General features: G+C 37.4%; 1 protein-coding gene across 2 annotated transcripts in view; it reads left to right on the plus strand.

Annotated features, from left to right (window-relative positions):
• Positions 1-27298, plus strand: part of ZMAT4 (zinc finger matrin-type 4) — a 332769-nt gene that overhangs the window by 208956 nt on the left and 96515 nt on the right. For both annotated transcript variants that reach the window (XM_090258117.1, XM_090258116.1), the window contains exon 5: positions 18030-18257. In XM_090258117.1, coding sequence (XP_090114243.1) covers positions 18030-18257 — 228 coding nt within the window. The remainder of the gene's footprint in view (positions 1-18029; positions 18258-27298) is intronic.

Consider the following 27298-nt stretch of genomic DNA (forward strand, 5'->3'; position numbering starts at 1 on the left):
AGCTTCATCCAGACATGAGTTAGAGTGCTGTTAGCTTTGAATCAAACATATATATTGAATGTTAATTAATCAAATACACAAATATATTACATAAATTGTCTTTAACAGAAGTACATATAAAACATGGTTTTATATTGATCAATTGATTAAAATTTAGGCTCACAGGAACCTAAATCTTTAATTTCTCTAAGTGCAGTGGTTCACAGTATTTGCTATTATTGTTCTTGGAAACTTTATAGAACATAACTACCATGAATAGGAAGAATTAACTGTCTGCTCAGCAAAAATAACTTTATTACATTTATAAAAAATCAAGTTTCAAAAATTTTCTCTCTCAACAATGAAATAATGTTCTAAAGATCCTGGGATGTGGGAAAGCTAGAGTACACTGAATATAACTTCATAATAAAATCAATGATCATAACTGATAATTGTAATGATATGGTATCAGAAACATCACATTTATTGGTTCATTTAATCATCATAACAAATACAAAGTGTAACGTATTATCTCTATTTTACTGAAGAGAAACTGAGACCCTACAGGGTAAAGTACCACATTATTTGCTCAATAAGACATACTTTTTCCCTCCCCCAAAAGTGAGGGGAAATGTCTGTGCATCTTATGGAGCAAATATTGCATCACAGACCGTGATGTGTATTATCTGACCTGTCAGTGGTGGCGACAGCTATTAGAAGAGGAAGTGGTGGGCCCATGTGAAACTCCTGGGGATGCTTAAATGCCCCACTTTACTGCTGAATCTCAGGGCATCTGGTCAGTTGCCATCAGCCTCTGCCCATCACCCGGGACCTGGGAGAGTGCAGAGAGCCACCTTACACTCTCAGTTACAAATCAGCTGAGGCTAATAACGGGTATGAGGCACAGTGCCAATTGCCAATTGTCTTTGACACTGGGTGGGGTCTGTGTCAGTAGAACTGCCTCCAATCACCAGTCACTGTGTCTTAATCTCTTCCAATCAGGAGAGGCAGGTGGGTGGAGCTGAAGTAACATGTTCCTGGCTGGCTTCTTGCTCTGTTAGATGCTACAGCTGTCTCGTCTACCTCCATACTGTTTCCAGTGCACACCAGATTTCTGTGTGAGGAGGCCAGCAGTAATTGGGTGAGCAGTCATAAATGCTGAAGTTTATAGTATATAAAGAGAATTATGGTGGGGTCGCTATTCTAGTAGTAACACAGGCACTGAGGGCACTAAGGGGTATCACTGGCCATAACAGGCACTGGGGGTAATCTGCCAGAACCTTTAACTAGGATAGTGATGCTCTCAGTGGCTGTTACAACTAGTGATACCTCTTAACTCCCTCAATGCCTGTTATTAAAGGCCACCATAAATTTTGACACTAGTGATGATGAATTCTTGGGGCTCCCAGAAAACTAGGAGCATGATTGAACCTTAAAGTCTCTCCTCATTTGTTAATAACAGTGATGATGGTTCTTAATAATGCTGTTGACTGCTGTTCACTTTACATGGTTGAAATATTATTCTGTTATATTTTATTAAATATTTTAGTACACCATTTGGTTCAGAACATGTTTTTTCTTGTTTTCCTCCTCTAAACCTAAGTGTGTCTTATGGTCAGGCATGTCTTATAGTGCAAAAAATATGTAACTTGCTTGGTGTTAACATAGTAAAATATATAATCGGAGCTTAAACCAGTAACTTCTGATTGTGCATTCTAGGACCTTGCCTTGATCTGCAGATGGTGATAAATAATGCTTCATAAAATAATCTACTGATTTTTGCTTGCCTAGTGAACAGTACAGTTCAAACCCCAAGGTTCTCACAAGGATGACAGGAAATAATAAAGCAACAAAGACAGATATTTATAAACATTAAATTGAGCATTTCTCATTGTGGGAATAGTCAACAATGTGGAAAAAAGGACAGATAAGCAATAATCTTGTCAACTGTGCTTGTCTTGTGTGTAAGTGTGTTTATCATATATTTTTCCTCTGAAATCTTGTGGTTTTCTTCTTTCCCTCCTTCAGAAGATGAAAGAGACAGAGCTTCAGAACTTTTCTATAAATTTCTATGCCAGATAGAATTGCTTATGTGAGTTTTCTGTTGAATGAATAAAGATCAGGACATTCTAGATCTGCTTGAAAGTTACGTAGATTCAAATTTTGAATAATACATGCACTTCTGGTTCAATCAGTACCTTGTATTTGTGTATAAGATTTTATATACCATGACAGTTCTATCATCTGAATTAGGTTATTTGGTTTTCCTGGCATAACCTGTCTGGATTCTTGTTTTAATAGATACAAACAATAGTTTATCAAAGAGGCAGCTTTTTATAACAGTGCATTTCCGTTTAAAATCAGAAAAGCTGGCCTGTTCTAATGCACCATCTCTGATCAATGCATTTGTTCTGGTGATGCCTTTGGCTTTTGAATGGTTACAAATACAAGTAATATATTAATAGAATTACAAAGTTAGAAGGTGCTTACCAGTGATTATTTCAATCATCTCATTTTTTCTGATGGGAAAACTGAGGCCTAGAGAGGTGAAATCATTTGCCCAAGGTGATACAACTGGGTGGTGGCAATAAGACTTTTCTTACAATAATCCTTCCATAGGGTTGTACAGTCAAAAGAAACCACATAAATCAGGCAGTTGACTACAGTGAACGGAATTAAATGAATTAAAAATATAGGGTGAACTAAATTCTTTTGATCACTACTTTTGTACAGTAGATCATAAGAGTCCTGGAACAATGCTCAGGTCAAGGCTACTGTCTTATTTTGTATTTGATGATCAATAAAACAAAGGATTGATGATTGGATAGAATTAAATATATTAGCAATGAGACTACTACATAGGTGATTTTCACACATCCTTTGAATTTGATAAACTCACTTTTCTCTTTTAGTTGATCAAAGAGTGTTATAAGACAGTTGATAGTTTCAGCAGGCTTTATGATGTACAGTACTTATACCTTTATTCGAGAAAGTACACATTTTTATTAAGGAATATTGTAGAACAACAAAATAATCAATTTCCTGTGCTTACCCTGAAGCTGTCAATAGGAGCTGTAGTTAGGACTTGGAATCCATATACGGAATGCATCACTATTCAGAAAAAACTTAGTGAGAGATTTTCTGGCAATAATTCTTGTCATCTATTAAAAGTAAGAACCTTAAAACTGTCTAGTCTATCAAACATTCCACCTAAAATAATTGGTAGTAAATGTCCTAACCTATAGTTTCATCTTTTGCAATATCTGCACAAACGACAGCCTCAAAACCTTGCTTAACAGCCCAGTTTGGTTTCTTTAATAATCAAATGTAATAAGTATGAATTACTGGTTAGCTCTTGAGTGCAATAAATATCATATTTCTATATATATTTGAAATCAATTTGAATCCCTTCTGTCCTCTAGCCCTGAAGGTTGGTTAGAAGGCCAGTCTCAGTTATTCTCTGGGTACCCTCTCCACCTTTTGGGTCACACAAGGGCCTAGAGGCGTTAGGTTTCCTCAGAGAAGACTCTCAGCCAGTGGGCTCTGACTACTTTATGACCCACAGATAGTGTTGTGGGCTGGGCTTCCACAAGCTGGAGGTGAAGCCAGGGCTTCCTTGGAACGGTCTCACTCACCTTCTCCCTCTGCAGGCAGTCATATTCCTCCAGGTTGGTGACTTCACCGGTGGTCCCATCCCCTCTGTGCCAAGCTAGGCTATGGGAGAGAAGGCCGAAGACCCATGGTAGACATTCAAGGCCCCAGCTTGGACACACTGTTTTTAAGATGCCCAGGTCTCTAGCTATACTCGCTGCTCTCTTTTGTTCTAGGCGCTAAGAAGCAATTATTTTCTTAATATCAGGCACACCCCTCTTTAAACCTTCACATCACATTTGTCTCTCAGACAGCCCAGAATAAATACCATTGTTCATTTTCTCTAGAGGGTAGGAAAGGCCAGACTTCAAGGCTTAGCTCTCAGTTTGGAATGCAGTGGAAATACCTCTCATTTTATGAAGTGGGTTTATAGGAAAGTAAAACAATTAATTCATTTCCCAGTAGCCCCTTCTGCTATATAAACTGTCACGTGACGTTAACCTGTCTGCAAACAAAAAGATGAAATTTCTTGTTTTCTTACTGTGCTCTTAACCTTCAGAGAAGCTGCTTCTCTTGTGTAGGATTTTCTGCAACGTGACTTTCTTCAATTATCTGATTAGCACACACTGGTTTATGGCTTTGATTGTAAATCCACCCAAGGTTTTAAAGAGAATTTTGGCCACTTGGATTAATTATAATTTGCCAAGGTGCGATTAAAGGGCTCCAACTGAGCCTTGGCTGCTCCTCTTGGAGGCAGCCATTCTTATTGTTAGTGATACTAACTAAAGCCATGATCTGGCAGTTCTGAGTGCCATCCTCAAAACAAAGACATAGAGGTCTTTGGAAGCTAAGGGTCCTCAGTCATTTGAAGGCATGATTGCTGCTCTGTGCCACCTGTTGAGGTCACTTAATTGAGAAGCAGGAGACTGGGGTTAATGGCCTACTCATGATTTTTCCCTGTAATTATATCTTGATTAGTGCAAAGTGTTAATCATTGGCATCTTTATTTTGCTTTTCACTCAGCGGAGCAGCTGAAATCTTCGTACCCGGACCTTTCATTTTCAGTTATTAAATCTAACATCAAGAAGGCTAATGGGCAGGGGAGGAAAGAACTAACTCTGGGCTATACATGAACTTTTTAGTTGATCTCTCTTAACACAAAGGAAAGGTTATTTTTAGTCACAATAAATCAGAAAGAAAGATGTACACACATCTGATTAACCTCGATGATTTAATCTTTGAGAATTTTACTTAAAAAATATATATATTAGGTTTCATCCTGAGACTAAGATGTGGAATAAGCTATACCTAGAAATTTACAGAATCTTGGCTTACCATCTTATCCATCCTCTGTTCCCAGTAAGATTCTGTTTAACTCTTAAGTCTCAGCTTCTGCTGTGGTTGAAATTCTCTTCCTTCCACCCCTGGGGTTAATAATGCTCACATGCTAAACCTCCCTCAGGGGCAGGAAGCATGTCTTAACATCATCCATCAGCTCCCTTAGGCTACCTGTCTGCTAAAGGCCTACTGTTTCAAGCTCAGTCTTTTTCCTGTTTCTTGCCACTTTGGAAAACAGCTGGCCATCAGTCCAAATTCCATAACCCTCTGTGTATCTCAAGTCTTATTAAGCCATGTTTCTGATTCCTTTCTTCTGGCTAAGTAATTCCTAATTCTTTAACCATTACTCATACATCTTCCTTTCTTAAGCCATCTCTTTGGTTCTTCTATGACCAGCTACTTGAACATTTCACTACCAGTAGATGAGCTTTTCCAACATTCTCTAATCAAATGCTGCCCTTGCCCCATGCTCTCCACATTCCCAGACTTTGCTAAGTCAGTCTGTGCACCGGAGGCAGAACTAACATCCGTGAGAGACGGTAGAAAAACAAGGGGGAGGAATTAAGAGATCTGGGTTCCAGTGTTGTTGTTTTCCTCCATGGCCGTGAAGCTTGGGAAATAACTTTTATCAGGCAAGCAACTTTAATCCTCACAGCAAGGGTATGAGGTTAAACCTTTAGCCACATTTTATTTTAGGAAACATCAGTATAGTTTTAAAAAACCCACCTGAATTTTGCTTTGATTTTATTTTAAAACCGGGTCTGCTGCATGGGCAACAGCAGACCCTCCATATCACCCTGCCCAGGCTCTGTAGCTTCAGCTTCACTGGAGAGGACACTCCAGCGTCATCGCAAGATGTCGATTCAACACGGGAGGAGACAGATACCGTGTCACTCCCGAGTCGGACTGCACAGCCATTCTCGGCGGTGCAGATAGACTCTTAAGAAGCTACACCATCGTCTCTCGAGACGGACGGCTGCCGACGACGACGATTTTAAAACCTGTGTTATTTTCTCTATTCCTATTGTGTTTTATGATTCTTTTTAGAAAGCATGTAGACTTCTATAGAATTAATGCAACATAATAAAGTAGTTCTGTGAAACTAGTTAAAATATTTCCATTCCAGATTTCCAGCTCCATGAGCACTGGGGTGGTACTACATGCCTAATGTGGCAGCGCATCAAGTTGAATGATTAAAACGTGAAAACAGAGATGCTTGGTAAGATTGAGATGAAAGTGAGGCCCATCACAGATGTATCCCTTCCGTCCTGTGGTCTCCAACATTGGCAGCACACTAGAAACACCTGCAAAACCTTCAGACTTACCATTGCTCATCCCCATTCCAAGGGAATCTGATTTAATTGGCCCGGGGTTGGGCCGAGAGTCCATAAGTAGCCTCTCCCAGCTCAATCTAACCCTCAGTCAGAGATGAGAACCACTGAATCCTAATTTCAGTGCTTTTGAAATTTAATTTGCATATGAGCCAGCTGAAGCCCTCACAAATGTAGATTCTCATCCAGTGGTCCAGGATTGAACCTGAGATTTTCATCTTTAATCAGCTGCCAGGTGCTGTTGAAGCTCTTGGTCTATCTGTGTGTGGCATCCTCATTGGCAGTTAATGGCACCCCTGTTCTAAAAATTCTCCAATAGAAATAATTTATGTTCTCTCACGCACTTCCTTTCGGCGGTGTCTGCATGGCAATGAAGTGTGCAAATGGTGGTCAAGCCATGGTTAAGTTAATGATTATGGATGGAACATCTAAATGATTCAGGCTCTGAGTAGGCTTCTGTTCCCCCAGGAGCAGAATTAATCTAATGATTTTCTACACTTATCTGCAAAGTCTTATCTAGCCTAAAACCCTTCCTTAATTGCAATCACCCTCTGCTCAGCAACCTCATTGCTCAATATGGGAAGCAGTGGTATAATGCAATACTCTTTAAATGCTTAGGAACTAGAGAACATTCTTGCTTTTGATACTCTGGACCTGCTTGATCCAAGTGTTGGGAGGCAGCTCACACAGGGGAGCAAAGCAGCTCCATTTAATTGTCTCACAATCTGACCTCAAGAAGTTCTGGAGGTGCTTTGAGGTTTAATAGAGCTGACCCAGAATAGTGTCAAACCTTCAGATTTAGCAGTTTCCAAGTGACAGTTGATATAAGGTACTTTATTTCTATATTAAATCCAAATAAAATCTACACAAAGTATGTGCATAGCTAATATTTATAGTTTTAGATACAACAAAGAGGCAATTTTTATAACTTGCAAACTGGGTTATGAAAGGCAATGTTACTTTCAGGGATATATGTTTTGGTAACTCGCAACTGAGGTTAAATGGAGAAATCAGGAGATCATTTTTGAGGGGAGGCATGCTGGCTGAGGGTGAAGAAGAGAAGTATAGACACACATTTTACTAAGGGACTGATATCAGTACTAACTTCCCTAAAATTACTTTTAAAGTTTCAGCTTCCTTCCAGCCCAGGCCAAAAGGCCACCCATTCCCTCTCTCTTCCTAAACCCAACCTGCACTTTATCTTCCACTGAGCTTATGACACTCATCACTCTTCTCATTTCTCATTTTTGAATCCTCTATAAATATTCATAGGCTACATGAAATGGTCTGGGGAGCTGGCTGTCTAGCTGATGCTGCTGGATAAGTTAATCATTCCCACCCTGAGCGTGGAGTCAGGGTGAAGTCAGGGATGATGGCAGAATGAAAAGAACAAAAGTTAGTATCAGATCCCAGGTTTCAGCTGACCACCCCCTCACAATACTGCTGTGATCTGGGTGATGCCCTCCAGCTTACTTGTCTGAGGATGACACCTGCTAGGGCAGGCACAAGGGTGGCAGTAAGTCAGTGAGTCCCTGTCAGGGAAACCCACTCTGCTCTTCCGAAGCTCTGCCTCTTGTCTGAGGTTTATGAGAAAAGGCATTTCTAGGAGTGTCCAATTAGCAGGTTATTGATTCTTACTCAAACATCTTCTAATAGGACAATGTCCTAAATCTTAGTGTCAAGACAACTTAATAAGTATTTATGTCCTAATAACTTAGCAGCCACCTGAAAAATATAATACACATGCATTGAAAGAAAACGTAATATTTGTATGTCTTCTTTAAGTAACCACATTGGGCACTGCATAATTTCTCAGGTCTTAGATTTAGGTGGTACATTGTCACCTTTCTTTCCTGTTCCTCACTGATTGGCTGGATAAATTGGAGGAATGCAGCAGCCTCCAAAAATCCAGTTTCACAGGAATATGAACTCATCGAAGGGACTGTAGCATCTAATATTGAAACTGAGCTCCCTGGAGACAGTGTTTCCCATGGTGTCTGACAGATGCAGCTATGCTTCCCTCAATTTTAAAATATCTTAGAGATCTCCTTTATATTCACTGCATCATCCCAGTGCACTTATGTGCAGAGTTTGGGAACTGTGGCCATAGCCAAACATTCTGACACTGAACTCAAGAGAGTCAAGGGCCCTAACTGAATATTATTGGAAGACTGACCGCCATGAATGCATTACAGACAAAGCTCAAAGAAAATGTACTTCAGTTCTAGACCACTGCAATAAAGCGAGTATTGCAATAAAGTGAGTCGTGATCCTTTGCTGGTGGAGGGTCTTGTCTTTATTTGTTAAAAAACAGTACATGTGTGAAGTGAAATAAAGCGAAGTGCAATAAAATAAGGTATGTCTGTATATCCACAATACAACAGCTTTTTTTAAGAGACAGGAAGGATGCTATCACATCATACTAGTGTAATGTCCAAAAATAAAACTAGGATTCCTTCTCTTACATAGATAACTTTCTGGAGAATTAATTGCTCCCGCTATTCAACAACAGTTTATTTAACACATTCTATGTGCCAGGCTCAGTCCTGACCACTTAGGAAACATCAGGGAACAAAACAAATAAAGATCCTTGTCCTTATGGAAGTTACACCTTTCCCTTTGTTTTAATGAGTAGAAGAATGTAGCACAGCATAGCCTTTGAGTTCTTTTGTCAGATGACATGAGGAAGTTAGAAGAGGACTTTGTGCTCCTCTAAAGTTCTATTTAATGGCTTATTTTCAAAGATTAGACTTCTGCAAAAAACAGGCATACTTAAGATATTTAGACTCTAATCAGCAACTGAAACTAGAGGGAATTATACTATATTAATGAAAATCAATGATCTATGAATATTATATTAATGAAGACTAATGATATATGAATTTAGTGTGAGTGAGGAAGCAATTTCCGTTAATGGATTGATTATACTTAGAGTGTTGATACAACATTGAGTTGGAATGATGTTTCTGTTAGGTCAGCCTCAACTTTGTTTACTCTCTGGAAGTGTTTAATGCCACGAATTTTAGAACATGGGATGTTTAATTTTCTTCATCGCATAGATAAAATAGCACATGCTTCCCCCCCACCCCCATCTTGCAGCCTTGGATAGCAGAATTCACTTCCAAACATATCACATGAGAAGAAAGAGGGATTCTTCTTTTTATCTGAATAATTAGATCCATTTTTGGATCTCCTGTATGGTGGAGAAATGGCTTTTCCTTATGTCTCCTGAGGAAGTGGGAGATTTAATAGGATCATTTACATCAGACTGACTAAGTGAGCATTCTCTTAACCCATTTCTCCCCAAATCAACAATAAGTTAATAAACAAATCACTGCAAACAAAACCTTCTGAAAGTTAACTTAAGAACTAGTTGTGGCACTACAAGTCCCCTAAGCAGTGTTTTCTAGACTTCCCACTAAAATGAGTTAGCATGAAATGTGGCCCATATGTAAGTGATAACATAAAAATGCTTTTCCTCTGCATAAAAGAGTACATATTTATGAATATAAAGCCAGTTATCCAGAATCCACAACTTAGAAATAACCATTGCTAAGACTTTCATTTATAGCCTTCTAGTCTCTATGTATAGTTTTAAGTGTGTGTATAATTTAATAATAAGTGATTTGGTTTATAACCTACATATGAACCATATCTTTTAGTTTATATTATATTCTGACCATTTTTTCTAAAACATGATTTTGATTACTGCCTGGTATTTCAGAGTATAGATGTCCAAAATTTATTTAATCTATACATATTTATCAACATCTAATTTGTTTTCAATCCTTCAAAGTAAGTTTAATGAGACCATTAAAGATTTAAAATGTAACTTTCATAACTTATTTATTAAAACAAGAAAATTCCCTGAATTGATGTTAACTGAAATTCACCAGTATTTTTTTCATGTACTCATTACATGATTGTTGAGTATCTACCCACATGCAGCACTCTGCTCTGTGAGAGATACAAAGAAAATCTATGTTTTCAACCTTGACTTGGCAAAGATTGCATTGAGTTGAGCATTTACCTGCAGAAGCAGCTGGCCTACTTGGAGACTGTGCTGTCAATCTACACTGACTGCTGTCTTCTCAGGCCATCACTGAGTGGCCTGGTCAAATATAACTCTAAACAGGATTTGCAAAAAGAAAAAAAAAAAAGTGATGCTTGATGAAGAATTCCTACTGTCATTAATTTGATTTAGGATAGGAAAAAAGAGAGAGAAAAGGCAGTTTATCATAGGTCCTAGAAATTAGGAAAAATGTTTCAGAGACAATTTTCTCACTGAGATTAGGTGCTGAAACCTAGGAAATGTATTTTGATTCTACAGTTTATCTGTATGTTTATTTAGCCTAAAGCTCCCTTGGCATCATAAGAAACTAGTTGATATTTAAATATGGTGCTAGTCTTAGGGTCCCAGAATCTGGTCTTTGCCATTTCCTTTGCTGCTTATTACTAGGGGGCCTAATATGATTGAGGTATCTCCCCAAACTTCAAGTTGACCCATTGGTCAAAAGGGATTTGGGGAAACTTAAGAAAATGCATGAAACAGACATAATATATGAAGGAGGACCCCCCCCCCCAATGGAATTTATTATGCACTCGTACATGTTTAAACTTCAGTCACCTTTAAAGTACTCCTCACCATTTGACACAATATACATATACATATCGAGATGTTTATTCTACTGCTCAAAAACAATTTTTGAATTTGTCAATTTTGATGCCTTTTAGTGCTTCTGCTTTTTTTTTTTACCTCTTCCACATTGGCAAAATGTTTCCCTTTGAGGACATTTTTCATCTGGGGAAACAAACAAACCAAAAAAAAAACCATCACTCTGGGCAAGATCATGTGAATAGGGAGGGTGGGATTGGGGGGTCAGGCCATTTTTTGTCAAAAACTTCTGAACACTGAGCATGGCATGGACAGGTGCTCTTGTAAATCACCTGTCAGGAAATGGGCAAAATACATTGAAAGAGTCTTAAAAATAAATTAACTGAAGCCAAATGCAGCCTCTCACAACAACACCAGTTGGTACACTGATACAGATAGATTCTTAGAACACTCACCTAGCAGGGGAAGCTTGTTCTACAAGGGGCCCTCCCTCCAGAAGATGATTCCATTGATTGCTGATTGGCTAAGCAAACCCACTTAGTGATTTGACAAGTGAAATTTTGAGATCTATTTATTAGTGGATCTCTTCTATTTGGTTGAAAGTGTACCTGCTCTAGGCTCTTGAACAATTATTTCCAAACATTTTACTAACTTCTGTTTCTCCATTGTGATGTTAAAACAGGTCTGACTCCAGAAGCTAGGGTGGCCAACTAATTCCAGTTTGCCCAGGACTTTCCATTTTAGCACTTGAAAGACCCAGGTCCTGGAAACCCACTCAGTCCAAGGCAAACTAAGATGGTTAGTATCATGTCAGAAGCTTGAAGTGAGGGTTTGGATGCCATGATAAACAAATCAGAGTAGAAAGTAAAATTTCTAGAACAATGTGCATATTTGCACTCTCTGAAATGTATGGACATAGGCCACTCCAGCAAATGAACAAAAGTTTGAAAGAATGCTGACATTCAAAATATACTGTTGAATCCAAAAGAAGGAGGGAGACTGGGATGTATGCTTATGCTTGGACAGGTTGCCTTTTCATGATTTAGCCTTCACTTCCCCATAGTCTTGTCACTTATTTGCTAGTATTTACATCAACTCAAGTGCTAAATGATACAATTTAGAAGAAAAAAGAAAACTCTGGTTACCAGTGTACTTTACTTGATTCGCATGTGAAGAACATTCATTCATTCATTCATTCAACAGAAGGCATGAGATAAATACTATGTGTCTGCCATTGTGCAAGGTGCTGGCCTCATGGAGAGTCTGGTTGTATACAGTGTTACATTAGAGTGAGGAAGTGTTCTGTGAAAGGCACACATAGAGTGCTCTTCAAATATTTTTGGAATTAGATCAACTGTATTCTTCCAGGAAGAAATAAATATAGGACAGAGATATGTATTATTTAGACCATTACTCAAGACAGCTACGAATGGCTGTTGAGAACTGGCTTCTTGATAAATATACTGAAAATTATTCCAGTCTCAGGTGATTCTTAGAAATCAGGTTTTGGACATTGACTTATTTCAACTGTCTCAAACATTAAAATAATTTGAGTTTATTTTAGTTACTCAGAACTGGCTACAGATCTGTGATCTTTTGTTCAAAATATTTGGGGTTGAATGAATTTTGAAAATCAGAAATTTTAGGATTTTTGATATATAATAAAATACACATGCCACATATTATGTTCCTATGGATCTGAAATAGCACTTCATGATCAGAGATATAAATAATTCTATTGCAATATGTATGTATGTTCAAACTTAGTGATATATATATGTATATAGACTATAAATAGGCTTGTGTGAATTCAGATCAGATTTTGATAACAAATAAATCACAAAGAAAGTTTTAAATTTCAGAGATTAAAAAAATTATTTTTTCTAAATTAAAATAAGGGATTGTAGACATGTACTAGAGAAGGCAACAAAGACAAAAGCCTTATGTATCAAAGTATTAGTGTTATGATCTATTGAAATTTTCTTACATGCAAATGCAAAATTATAAGATAGTTGTTAAGATCTCAGAGCCTCACAGAGCAGGTGGGATCGAGGAAACTCCAGGAGGACAGGTGTTAAGCTACTATGTGGAGAGGGTTGGTACACAGAAGCAGACCAGGCTGATGACGGTGCCAATCAGAGGTAGAAGGTACAACAGCCCAATGTGTATTTGAGTTTCTGTATGTGCAAAGAAATTAGAATTGCTTTTTAACTTTTATCATATTAATGCATAATATCAATGACTATTTTGAAGAGCCTTTTATATCCTGGTAAAATAGGAAAACTGATTAGAGTTTTAAGAAAATACCAAGTAATTATTATCCTTCTGTCTCATGGATAAAGATGTGACATTTTGGTTATTGCCTACAAAAAATTTTGCTCCATTGCCATTACATGTAAAATGAGATTTACTTTTATGTGAAGATCCAGAAAGACTTCATTTTACAGTCATTTAAAAATCAAATATGGGAGACTTCCAGCCAAGATGGAGGTGTAGAAAGACATACTGCATCTCCCTCCACAACGAAGAAGGAACAACTACCTCAAAACTAGAAACAACCAGAAGTTCCAGAAAATCAAACTACATGGAAGTCCAGCAAACAAAGATATAAAGAAGAAATACTCATCCAGACAGGTAGAAGGGGTGGAGCCAGGGAAGAGAAGACAAGGTGTGGTGGTGGCAGCAGTGGTGGGCCAGCAGAAAACACGGTCACACATTTTTAAAAAGTCAGGAGGGACACCTGGGGCATGTTCCCAGCTCCCCACCGGACCTTGCAGCTCAGGGTCCCAGCATTGGGGAAAATCAAGTCTCATTGCTTCTGACTGGGCAGAGGCAGAAACTGCCGGTCTCAGTAAAGGCCGCTTGTTTAAAGGGCCCCAACAGTCCTAGAATGTCCACAGATCTATCCATTCTGGGAACGATGGCCAGGGCAGCAGTTAGAGGGGCGCCAGTCCAGTTTGGAAGTAGGAGAAGTGCCTGGAAAGGGGGTGAGTGCTGGGCAGGCAGCATTGTTCCCTCTTGGACCCTTCCCCCACATACAGTGCCAGAACGTGGTGAAACAGGTCGCCCTGTACTGACAAATCCCTAAGGCTCCTCCCCTTACAACGTAAGAGGAGTGACAGCTCTACCTGGGACACGGAGGCAAACAAACACAGGAATCTGTCAGAATGAGGAGACAGAGAAGTATGACCCAAAAGGGGAAATGGATCAAGGTTCCAGTGGGAGAACTAAGCGATGAGGAGACATCCACCCTCACAGATGAGGAGATAGACAACCTAACAGACGTAGAATTCAAAACACTGGTGATAAAGATGCTCACAGGCTTGACAGATATGCTTGAGTACAGCAAACGCATAAGAGAAGAAGTGAAGGCTATGCTAAGTGAAACGAAGGAAAATCCACACAAAACCAATGGTGAAGGGAAGGAAACTGGGGTTCAAATCAATGATTTGGAATATAAGGAAGAAAAAAACAGTCAACCAGTACAGAATGAGGAAGCAAGAATTGAAAAAAATGAGGAAAACGTCCAAAATTTTGTGAAGGAGATGGACATACAGGTCCAGGAAGCACGGAGGGTCCCAAGCGAGCTGGACCCAGAGGGGACCACACCAGGAATAATCATGACTGAGATGCCAAAGGTGAAAGATAAAGGCAGAGTCCTGGGGGCAGCAAGACAGAGGAGGAGAGTTGCCTACAGGCGGGTGCCTATAGGACTATCAGCTGATTCTCAGAGGACACTTTGCAGGCAGGAAGGAACTGGCAAGCAGTATTCAATATGATGAAAGGCAACTTACAACCAAGATTACTCTATCCAGCAAAGCTATCATTTGGAATGGAAGGGCAGATGAAGTGCTTTCCAGACAAGGTGAAGCTAAAGGAGCTCATCATCACCAAGCCATTATATGAAATGTCAAAGGGGCTTTCTTAAGAAAAAGAAAATCAAAACTATGAACACTAAAATGACAACAAACTCACAACTATGAACAACTGAATCTAGAAAATGAAAACAAAATTCAACTAAGCAAACCAGAATAGGAACAGAATCATAGGTATGGGGATCATTTGGAGGGTTATCAGCTGGGAGGGGGAGAAATGAGGAAATGGTGCAGGGACTAAGGAGCATAATCTGTTGGTATGAAATATACAGGGGGATGTTAAGAATAATACAGGAAAGGGTGAGGCCAAAGAACTTATATGCACGACTCATGGACATGAACTAAGGGGAGGGGGTGGGATTGCTGGAGGGAAGGGGGTTACTGGGCAGAGGAGAGCAAAGGGGAAAAAATTGGAACTCCTGTAACAACATAATCAATAAAATATACTTTAAAAATTAAAAAGAAAAAAAAATCGTACTGGCACAATATTTAGATCAGTGGTTCACAGTGTTGGCTCTGCATTAGAAACATCGCTGAAGGTGGTGGGGTAAGGGAGGTGTTAAAAGCATCCTGATGCCTGGCTCCTGCTCTAAGATTCTAATATGATTAGTCTGGGGAACAATCTGGACATAAAGATTTTTAAAGCTCTCTATGAATGTAATGTTCATCCAACCTTGGAAACTACTGGTTTTGAATAATTCACTCTTGGTTTTAAGTTCTACATAGGGGAAGTGAAGTCAATATTTAGCTAAATATATTTGCAATTAAAATGAAAATATAAAGCATGAAATTAAAATAAAAATTAACTATACATCAACTAATGAGTTTTGTTAAAAACATGTTTTAAACCAAAGGATAATCTTTATCCTGCTTTGAATTCATTGTATTAAAAAAATGCAGTTTACCAAAGAAATCTGGCTGTTATGGTCCAAATATCACGCAGATTTAGCAATGTAACCTGGAAACTGCTCTCCTTGTGACTAATTTTGTTATTTGGCATCCATCCAGTCAAAACCAGAAAAGAGAGAGAGCTTCTACAACTTATTCTATCTCCCACCCTGTGACCTTTGAAAAGATGGTGATCCTAAATATTAAACTTGTGGGAACCAGAGACATCAGAGATATTGCCAGAGGTTACGCAGGCCAGTGGTGGGGGAGTCCAACCCAACCTTGATGTGGACTTTGATTTAAAGTTGTCTCCAATGCCCTCATGCTACTTAGTTTGCCTTTATAGGAATTATGAACTGAGTTGAGATTGGTGAAGACAGTTGGAAACAAAGCATTCAATTTTCAGGCTATACAGATGATAGAATAATTAAAGAGAAGCTACAATGCAGACATGGCCTCAAAGTATTTTCTTAAATGCAAGATAAGATTACTATCTCATTTGATGAATATTCCATTGTGCATCACTCCTGCTAGAATGTGGCATATAAAGTATCAAATGATAAAGTTGACTCGGAAATGATTTTTTAGGGCCCAGTTTAGAGAAAAGTGAATTATGCTTCAAGAATCAACATTCACTCGGATTGCAAACATTTGATATATTTTCCATTGTCATCAAAAACAATAGGCAGCTATAAATCCTCAGAAATTGATAAGGGTACAGGAAAGTTTGGAAGCAAAATCCAATTTCCTTCAGAAAAGTGGATGGTAGTCCTTTCACATTCAGGTCAACTGCATATTTGCAGCTTTCTATTAGCATTTCTAAGTCACAGCAGAATGACACTGGGTGGCTGCTAAGATGATGCGCTTATGTTTGAACTTTGTTTTCACATAGTGATTTATGACTGAACCTGGCAAGGAAGCTTTTAAGAAATGTATTATCTCTCTTAAGTCCTTATAGAAATAATGCCATTATTTCATCCAAGCTAGTTCAAATGTTCTTATCTGATGCGATATCTGGATAGAGAGGAAATGACTTTCTCAGATATTGTTACACTAGAGGCTTTCCTTAAATTAAAATGTCATTTAGTGAGTGTTTATTTCTATATCAGTTATTTAATCTAAAAAAGTAAAAGTCTGCATAAAAGTTATTTGAAAGATTGGAGGGTTAACTAAGTGGTTGCTTAACTTGTTATTGGGGTTCTGTATCTCAGCTTTTTCTTGGAATGATCCTGATTTTCATGGTTTTTCTAGCCACCTTCCACATCACAGAGAAAAGAACAAATAGAAACTACTGCTATATGGCATTATGACTGATGGGCTATGTGAGGATTTACATTTCTTTTTCTTCGCCAAAATATTTGGGTCAGAAATTTCTCCCTAAATAATTTAATCCTATATAAAATACAAAGATGACTGAAGTCTAGGGAAAAACCCTCTGCTTCTTAAGAAGTATGAAAAGAGTCCATAGGGGTATGGGAAGAAACACTGTTCTTGGAAATTAAGGATTTGGTTTGGAGACCTACTCTGACCAAAACTAAATACCTCGCCTTCAGTAAATCATTTGATAGCTCTGAAGTCCATCATCTGGGAAATGGGACAGTAATCTGAGACATAGTTATTGTGAGATGAAAGCAACTTGTATGTTTGTAATGTCTGAAAAAGTTATTTTTTACTTTCTATTAGTAAACTTCAAGATGTGTGGTTTTTTTGTTTTTGTTTTGTCTAGACCAAAAATAACTGTGAGCTTACAATGGAATGTGTTAAATTAATAACTGGGACTGTGCAATCTCAAAGTAATTATATGTACATTCTCAGTTTAGAGAAGTAACATCTGATTTATTTGTTTGTCTTCTGCTTTTTTAAAATGTACTTTCAACATCAATTTTAGCAGGTATAGGTTGAAAATAAGTTGTCACAATAAACAGAAGTAACTGACAATGAAATTAGCATAATTTTGTCTATTGGTACAATCTACGTCATTGAAAGATTCTCTATCACCTGGACAAATGCTTTATTGGTCATTTCTATTTATGACACACAAATGTCTCTTCCATTCAGAATACTTCAGGTCATGATTGTTCAATGTTTACTTCACAGTTTGCTTCAATTTGATTAACAGGCCACTCCTTACCTCCAGGAGTTATTTTAAAGTCTTTTTTTCTTTATAAGGAATGGTCTCCAGAACGATCAGAAGTAAGCATAACAAAGTGAGAACTCTGATCTCAATAAATTAGGAATTTTTATTGTATCCCAACTTCAAAGAGCAAAGGCTGGCAAAGATTATTTTTCTGCTCTCAATAAACTCTTGGACTTTTGAGCTCTACAATGAACATGAGATGCTTCCACCGTCAGAGATTGAGGACAAGTGTACTAACCTGGCTTGTACTTCTCTCTGATTGTTTGCCTTCACAGCAACCCCCCTAAGCTCACTTAAGCCTCCGAGGGTGGATGCTGCGCCAGTGGTTGCATCTCCCTATCAAAGAAGAGATTCAGACAGATACTGTGGGCTCTGTGCAGCCTGGTTTAACAATCCTCTGATGGCCCAGCAACATTATGATGGCAAGAAGCACAAAAAGAATGCCGCAAGAGTTGCTTTATTAGAACAACTTGGGACAACTCTGGATATGGGGGAACTAAGAGGTAAGAGAAGCTCCACTAATTTCTGTCCCAGAACTGGGTTTTCAGAGAAAGGCTAGTGTTTTCACACATTGGCATGATTATTCTTATTAATTAGGCCCATCCAAAAGGAATATAAGAAAAAGGGAATGAGCAGAAAACTAGCTCAATTTTTGTAATTTCCTTTGTTTCAAAGAGTTTGGTGTTTCCATATTTTTATTGACTATTTTTCAGATCAAAGCCACCCATACATAAATCAGATTGTATTTCTTTTGCTTCATCTTTGAACACCTTCTCTAATGAATGCTTTTGTACATGAACAGTATGAGAGATGCTAAAAAGACCAAATAGCATTTTCTTATTTAAACTATTAAAAATTCAGCCCAAACAAGGCAATACATCGGCTCCACGTAATGGCTTAAAGCAAGACCAAGCTCCTGTAACAGAAATAGCCTGGAAATTGAAGCAAGATGGGGCTGTGTGCCACAATACCCGGCTATCCCACCCCATTTTGACAGGTATTTTCTTGATTTGGTGGAAACCATGAAGCATTCAAAGTTTGTCTGAGATTTCATAGAAGCTGCTGAGCGCAGAACCCTGGAAGCTATAGGGTGAGGATCAGTCCTGTGGGTTTCTTAGGAAACCAGGTACCAGTTTTTGATGGAATTTAGAGAATATTTCATTGTCAATAACCATTTAAGCATTTTTGATTTACCTAAATATTTTTGATCAATTTGATGTTGGCTGCATCAAACAAGTGACATATATTTCTGAGGAAATGCATTTCCTCAGAAAAATAATTCTATGAAAGGTGCTGTTGACACTAGCTGTCAGATGTTGTCTGGGGGAGATAAGCTTTTATGGGCTGGCCAGGGAATCATCATGCATAATAGCTGTAATAACAAAATTTACAAATCAATTGCAAATGCAGCCTAGATTTAAAATGAGTTCTGTGTGTAAAGCCTACAATTTTTATTAGCCCAAGCAGTCTATGAGCCTCCAAGAGGGATAATTGTAGTCAGGAAATAGCCTGTTACAATTCTAGACCAAGTAAGTGGAACAGAAAATCATGCTGTGTGAGCTGAAAGGAGGGACAAGTCACTTCTGATGATATTGGTGACGAAGACTTCAGTAAGGAAAGGGACTTGAGCTGGAACTAGAAAGGTGGGTAGCATTTCAGCAGGTACAAAGCCATTTCATGTGAGCAGAATTATACGTACCGGTAAAGAGGCAGGAAAATAGAAGCTGTTAGCTACCTGGCAAATAAACACGTTATGTTGAAAGAATCCTCTGATGCAGCATATATTTAGGATTGGAAGTCCATCAGTATACCTGTAGAGCTTGATTAGAAACCGATTATTCCAAGATATGAGATTGAAAAGGACAAATAAGAGCAAACATTAAAAACATTTTACTTTTGTGTAAGTTTTCTAGCTATAGAAAAACAACTGGGCTTAATATTTTTCTGTGTTGAATAATCTCATTACAGAAACCTTGGAATTGTTGTTATTATTGCTTTTTATTGGGGGATTTCTTATGTTCTCAGTCTCTGCCTTGTGAAAACACTATGGACAGAGTCTCCCTGTAGCTGAAGGCTTACTCACAACTCACTGCTATTGGCAGATAACAGGCTGACTCTTCATGGCAGGGCACTGAAAGGGAAAAACAGGACTTTATTTATGTTTTGTGCCAGAAATTATAACTTATAGAAAAATTCTTCTTAGAGTACATTCTTCTTGTCAATCTTGAATTATCAGTGCTGCATCTTTTATGTGCAGCCACATCTGATATGGGCGTCTGTATTCTGTTACATTTGAGCAGCCTTGTCATATAGAGATGACAAAAAGGGCTGCTCTTTGACTTGATAACTCAGTGTGGTTATGAGATGGTAACCTGTGAAATGCAATGAACATTGAACACAATGTCCTTGAAACCAACCTTTTCACCTACCCCTGGTGACATCTTGATATATATTTATTCTGGCATTAAATATTGCAAAATCTTGAAGAATAAAGCAATGATGATAACTCAGCTCATTTTAAAACACATATACACACACACTCCTATTTCTAGAATGCTTCTAATGAATGATCAATCAATTGATAAGGACAAAAATGCTAAGCAGTTAATAAAGGCATAACCATAACTTTTTAAAAAATGGTGTCAAGCAGTTGGAGAATAACATGGCAGTGTCAAGGGTTTCCAAGTTTTAAGCAGTAACTTATTTATTTATTATAGTTTACCTGATTATCTGTTTTTCTCCCTACTCTCCCATAAATTGTTAGCAATTTGAAAGCATCTCCATCAGTTATGCTCAATGATGTGTTCAAAATATCTAGAACAGTGACAGCCACATAGTAGGCACTCAATAATTGTTGAATGAATAAATAAACAGCAAAAGCAAAATTTAAAAATCACCTAAAATCCTACATTTCAATATGGCAATCATTTTCAATTCTAAAAGGATCCCAATTAAATAATTTTTACAGGAAATTATTTATGATTTTTTTCCTCAAAATTAAAAAAAATGTATATTTTACATATTGTCAAATGAGAAGATATTAAGTACTATAATTCAATAAGTTTTAACAATTCAAACACCTTGTAAACCACATCTCTATCAAGAAAATTTCCATGTGCTCCTTCCCAGTCAATCCTAACCTCCCATTCCAGGGAACCACTTTTCTTATTTTTTCACTATAGATTAGTTTTGCATATTCTAAAACCTCATATAAATGGAAGCAGAAAGTGTCGTGTGTGTGTGTGTGTGTGTGTGTGTGTGTATCTAGCTTCTCTTGCATAGCATATTGTTTTTGAAAGGTATCCACTTGTCCATAAAGCAGAGTAGCCTTTCTTACAAAGTCGTATTCTTCCCTTAACCCCACAATTTGTATATCCATTCTCCCCTTGATTTTTTGAGTATTACATAGAATAAAACTTCCATGAACATTTTGTTGTTGTTGTTGTTATTGACATATGTTTTAATTCTCTTGGTAAATTCCTAGGAGTAGAATAGGTAGGTCATAAGTTGGGTGCATTTTTAACTGTGTAAGAAACTGTAAAAAAATTTTCAAAGTAGTTTCACTATTTTGTATTCTCAAAAGAAACACACAGTAGTTACCCCTGATCTGCAATTTCACTTCCCCTGGTTTCAGTTATGGTCAACCATGATCTGAAAATATTAAATGGAAAATTCCAGAAGTAAACAATTCATACGTTTTAAATTGTGCGCTTCCCTGAGTAGCTTGATGAAATCTTGCGCTATTCTGCTCAGTCCTGCCTGGGATGTCACTCATCTCTGGTGAGCACATCCACCCCGAATGTGCTTCCCCTACCCATTAGTCACTTAGTAGCAATCTCTGTTCAGATCCTCTGCTGTGGTACAGTATAGCAGTGCTTGTGTTCAAGGCATCCTTATTATACTTAACAATGGCCCCAAAGCCATTCACATAACTTTTATTACAGTATATTGTTATAATTGTTCAATTTTATTATTAGTTATTGTTGTTAACTTCTTACTGTGACTAATTGATCATTAAACTTCATCATAGTTATGTATGCATGGAATAAACATAGCAAATAGAGGGTTTGGAACTACCCGAGGTAGCAGACATTCACTGTGGGCTTTTGGAACATATATCTCACAGATAAAAGGAAACTACTGTATATTAATTCTATATTCTCACCAACATTTGTTTTTTGTCAGTCTTTAAATTTTAGCCAGTCTAGTGAGTGCCGGAGACCATTTCATAATGGCTTCAATTTGTGTTTCCATATTGATGTCAAGTGCTTTTTTTAATGTGCTTATCGGTCATTTGTGTATCTTCCTTTGATAAGTACTTGTTCATGTCTTTTGTTTATATTTTTCGAAATTTGATTGTTTCCCTTTTTTATTATTGAGTAGCAGGTAGAAAGTTTTTTCATATTATCAATACAAATCCTATGTCAGATATATGCATTGTTAATATTTTTCTCCTACTCTAACTTGGCTCTTCATTTTCTTAAAGAATATCTGGTGGGCAGAATTTTAAATTATGGGAGTCTAATTTATCTCCTCTCTTTTTGTGATTATTGTTTTTTGTGTCCCATTTTAAAAAGTCTTTGTCAACACCAATGATCAAAGGCATTCTTTAAGTTCTTTTCTATAAGTTTTATTATTTTAGCTTTTACATCTATTGATCATGATGTATCTCAAACCAATTTTTATATATGATGTGAGGTAAGGGTTGAAATTTATTTTGTTTTCATACATTTACCAGGTTGTTAACAGCAAATTTGTTGAAAACATTTTCTTTCCCTCATTGAATCATCTTGGCACCTTTATTAAAAATCTATTGATTATGTGTGAGTCCATTTCTATACAATCTATTGTGTTCTATTGATTTCTTTGACTATCTTTCTGCCAGTACTACATTGTATTGATTTTTCTTGGCATTATAGAAATTAGACAGTACATTTTTTTCAGATTTACTCTTCATCCTAAAGATTGTTGATTGTTTTTGCTTTAATCCTTTATATATCTATACATATTTTATAATTATCTTTTAAATTGCTACATAGAAAACTTATTGGAATATTGAATGGGTTTGAATTCAATCTGTAGATCGATTTGGAGAGAATTTATTTAAATTCTTCACAATAGTGAGTCTTCCAATTCATGAACATCCTGAATCTATTTATTTGTTTTTAAAAATTCTATCAGTAATGTTTTACAGTTGTCAGTGTAAAAATTTTAAATGTATTTGTTAAATTTTTCCTCAAGTATGTTATGTTCTTTAACACTAGTATGTTATATTTTTTGAAATTTCATTTGTATATGTTTGTTACTGATATATAAAAAAATGCAGTTGATTTGTGTATATTGATTTTGAACCATGGAACCTCCACATAACTTTCTACCTATTATTGTATATATTTTAACAGCACCAATTTTTTTTTTTTTGTATTTATACTATGTAGCCATTAGAAACTATAGAATAGTGTTAGCATTCTTGCCTTCCTTTGTTTGAGGTGGAAGATCAAATTTTATAAAAGAAATGATTCTTATAGGACAACAAAGAATTTTAAATGGAATTGGTCTAGTTATTAATATGCATAACCTGGTTACTGACTCAACTTTAGTATTATTCATTCCAGAAAACAGATGGTATTTGTCTCTACTTTCATAAGAAAATCAGTCACCTCTTTCTGAATATAAGATCCAATGTAGAAAACAAAGGAAGTTATTGAATTACAGAATTATAATATTTAATGGTCAGAAAGTACTTTAGAAGTTTGCTTTATAGTTTAAATTCTTCCTGTCAGCAGAGAACACAAATACAAGGCAGTTTCTTATGTAACAGTATTAATTATGAAATTATAGCTAGGTGGAAACAAAAGATTCATTTTGCAGACTTTTATTATTTATTCTTTTAAAAGTTTTAGGATTGAAAAAGTGCAATTACTTTATTGTTTCAGAGGAAACTAGACCAGCAGTTTTCAAGTGGTATGCTGCAAGAATTTTTAAAACATGCAATACTTGACTATTTAGTCAGAGGCACTGACCTGTTTTTCCTTAGATTGTTAAATTAAAACATGACAGCAGCCAACGCAACAATAGCTGTCTGGTGTGAATGCCATGTCTCGAACCATAAATATATAGTTCATATAATAGGGATGCATCTTATTGGTGACATCACATAATGAGGTTGCATGTGATTGCTTAATTCTTGATACCAGAAATCCTCATATAGGCACCTGATTTTTAAAGAAGTCACTTTGGAACAAAAAGGGTAGATAATTACTATTATTATTATTTTTTTGTAAATCAAACAAAATTATGCCTCTTTTTTGTCTGATCGGCAGAACATATAACATATTTTTTGGTGTTCCACTGAATTTTAGTAAATAGTTTATGTATGCCATGAAATGAAAAAAGGTTGAAAATTGCTGAACTAGACTATTCTGGTATAATTCTTATTTAAAGACATGGGCAAAAGAACTCATTTGAAAATGTGTTTTTTAGCATCATAGACTGATGGTGTGGAAAGAACATCAAAAAAAATCATTGAATTATGTCCCTTATTTTTATAGAGCAATATTCTGAGGCCTAGAGACATAAAGTGGCTGTCTCCTTCTAAGTTATGGTGAGATCCAGGGTTCCAGATTATAGATGCACCACTTTCCAGTGACTCATTATTGACTAACGAGAACTCTGATAATTAACTCCTTTGTTTTAAAACGGTTGAATTTGGGAGTGTATATATTTTAGTATAAAACTTGCTTTGAACTCAAGTATATAATGGGCATAGTCAACTCCCAGTTTTCTGGAAATGAGTTCTTGCAAAGTATATTATGTACATTTAATAAAGGAGTTTTCCCTACATTTATGATTCCATCTTAGCTGGAGTGGATATAAAAATGCAAAGAAATCATATTCACTGTTCAGAGGGCCTGAGATTGAGAAACCAAGTTTATGAAAGCATACTTCTAGAGAAGCCACCGAAATTATTACTCCCTCTATAATACAACTTCTGCCTGTGTTAGCGGAATGGGGGTTAATTTCCAGGAGACACAAGAAGCTTACCTAAGAACCTCAAATCGTTAAAAGTAGTATGTGAATCAGAATGATCAGCCTTCCTTAAAAATAAACATAATACTGGAGTGAGAAATTTTTACTTTTTAAATGATTTCTGCTGTGAACTTTGAGGTAATAATGACTTGGCTGCCTCGCACTTCGTTTCACTTAATTTTAGTTTGGCCTCTGCCTACATCTCAGGCAGGGAACAGCTTAGTCATATCATTCAGTGACACTCCTGCATCTTCGGGTAACCCAAGTGACCTGTGCAGGGGGACTTGGGCACTGGATCTGTTTCCAGACCAGTGGAATTTCTAGGTTAAAAATGAAGAGTTTTTAAAGGCAACCAGTGCAACTGTTGCTGTATAACAATTATCTCAAAAGTTAGTGGCTGAAAACAACACTAGGCATTTATGATGTCTCGCAGGTCCTGCGGGGGAATTTGGGATTAGCTTGGCTGGGTGGTTTCTCATTATTCTGCGGCTGAGTTGCGGGCCTGGGGTGCAGTTCTACTTTTAAAGGTGGCTCCTTCCATTCTGGAAAACAGATGAGTGGTTGTCAGGCACTGGTGGCAGGTGAGGGAAAGAGGATGACTGCAAAGAGGCAGTAACAGGCAACTGAAGGGGTAACAAAACTTGTCTGTACCTTGACATGGTGGTGGCTATGCATTTGTTAAAATCTGTATCACTATACATGAAAAAGAGAACAATATGCAGATTTTAAAAGCCAAATAAAAGAAAGAAGAAAATGTGGTTCACACAATTTTCTGTTGGCAGGAGACCTCTGCTTTTCTCCTCCTGGGCCTCTCCCAGGGGTTTTGAATGTGCTTATGAGGTGGTGGCTGGCTTCCTACAGAGCAAGCCATTCAAGAAAGCATCAGGTGGAAGCTATCCTTTGTAATTGCGTGAAGGTTCCCTAGCATCATTTCTATTATATTCTACTAACTAGAAGTCAATATCCATTTGTATTAAAGGGGTGGTAAGGAATTAAACTCTGCCTTTGAAGAGAGACTTATCAGAAAATAGGGGCATATTCAAAAGCCTCCACAGTCAGGAATGCAGGTGGGCAAATAAATAACCTGTGTGGCAAGCATGATGCTGTCACACCCTTGTAGACTTTGTGGTGAAAAGCATCTCATCCATGGATGGAATTAACATGTGCAGTAAACACATCGAGTCAGGGGTTTCAATTTCTTAAGATAACATCTAGCAAGGATTTCTGCCAGCAGAAACCAAGCCAACAGAAGATTGTTTCTCTGAGATCCCCTGTCCTAGACCTGGGACAGATGTCACGGCCAGGGATGCAGAGAAAGGGTGTACTTACCCATCTGAAGTTTGCTCCACATGAGTTTTAAGCAATTCTTTCTTCATCCAACAGCCATACTTCCTTCATACTTGGCCAACCAAATACGCTTGACAGTTTCCAAAGATTTGGGGACCAGATTAATTCGAGTTAATAGTTTGCGGTCTCCTGATCTCCATGTGAGATGATAGAAGCAGAAGTTCTGATCACCTGACTTAAGGTGGATTTTTTAGAAACAAAGTTTGCTATGTGTCACTTCTTTATTTCCTCTATGACTCATTTACTTATTCATTAATTTTTCTACTCATTCCGCTAATATTGAACTCCTATAGGATACCAGACACAACACACTGGACATACTACAGTGAATTAGAAGTGAAGGCTCTTGTCTTGAGAAGACAGGAAATAAACATGCCAACTATTTTTAGCCTGTGACAAGGGCTAAGGGGAAAGAAGCAGAGTTATATGATGAATAATGGGGTGTGAGGTTGGTTCCTTTAAGTGGGATGGTTTGTGACAGCCTTTTAGAGAAGCTGACATTTTGAACTGTGACCTAAGGAAGGGAAGGAACCAGACATGAAGCACCTAGTTATTCCAAGCCTAGGTATTAGCAGGTGCAAAGGGCTCTGTGTAGGGAAAGAACTTGATACATTGGAGGCCTAATGGCTGGCAGGGTAGCTGAAGCTAATGAGAGGGGTAAAGAATGATACTGGGGTTACCTAGAGTCACCTTATATAGATCTCAACAGGGCACTGTAAGAAGTTTTGATTTATTCTAAGTGCGCATAGGTGTTTTGGATCTCATCTTACTTGTGAATCCAAATACTCCATATTTTCTCTGGCAAAGGGCCTGGTTCATTTCTATCCTAGATCACCTGCTCTTCTCTCTGTCCAAGTGCAGGTCATGTTTTTACCATTCCTTTGTTTAAGGTCACATTTCTCAAATTACTAGCAGATTTTTAAGGTAGCAAAACTTTCTAGTAATAGGTCTATCACTCATTCATAGTTTTCAGGGCTAAAACTACCCTGGAGTTGCTTAGTTGTTAAGGGCAAGCACAACAGACGCAGGCCTTTTTAATACCATTAGCAGTGGGTGGGTGGGTGGGTGGTTAGGTGGATTGGAGAACAGAAATTTCTTACCCGTCATTGAGTTGAGGATGCAATCAAGTTCAGGAACATCGTGTTGGCTCCTGCAGAATAGCAGGGGT

Source organism: Furipterus horrens, unplaced genomic scaffold (assembly GCF_987537825.1).
Source record: "Furipterus horrens unplaced genomic scaffold, mFurHor1.1.pri manual_scaffold_12, whole genome shotgun sequence".
NCBI lineage: Eukaryota > Metazoa > Chordata > Mammalia > Chiroptera > Furipteridae > Furipterus > Furipterus horrens.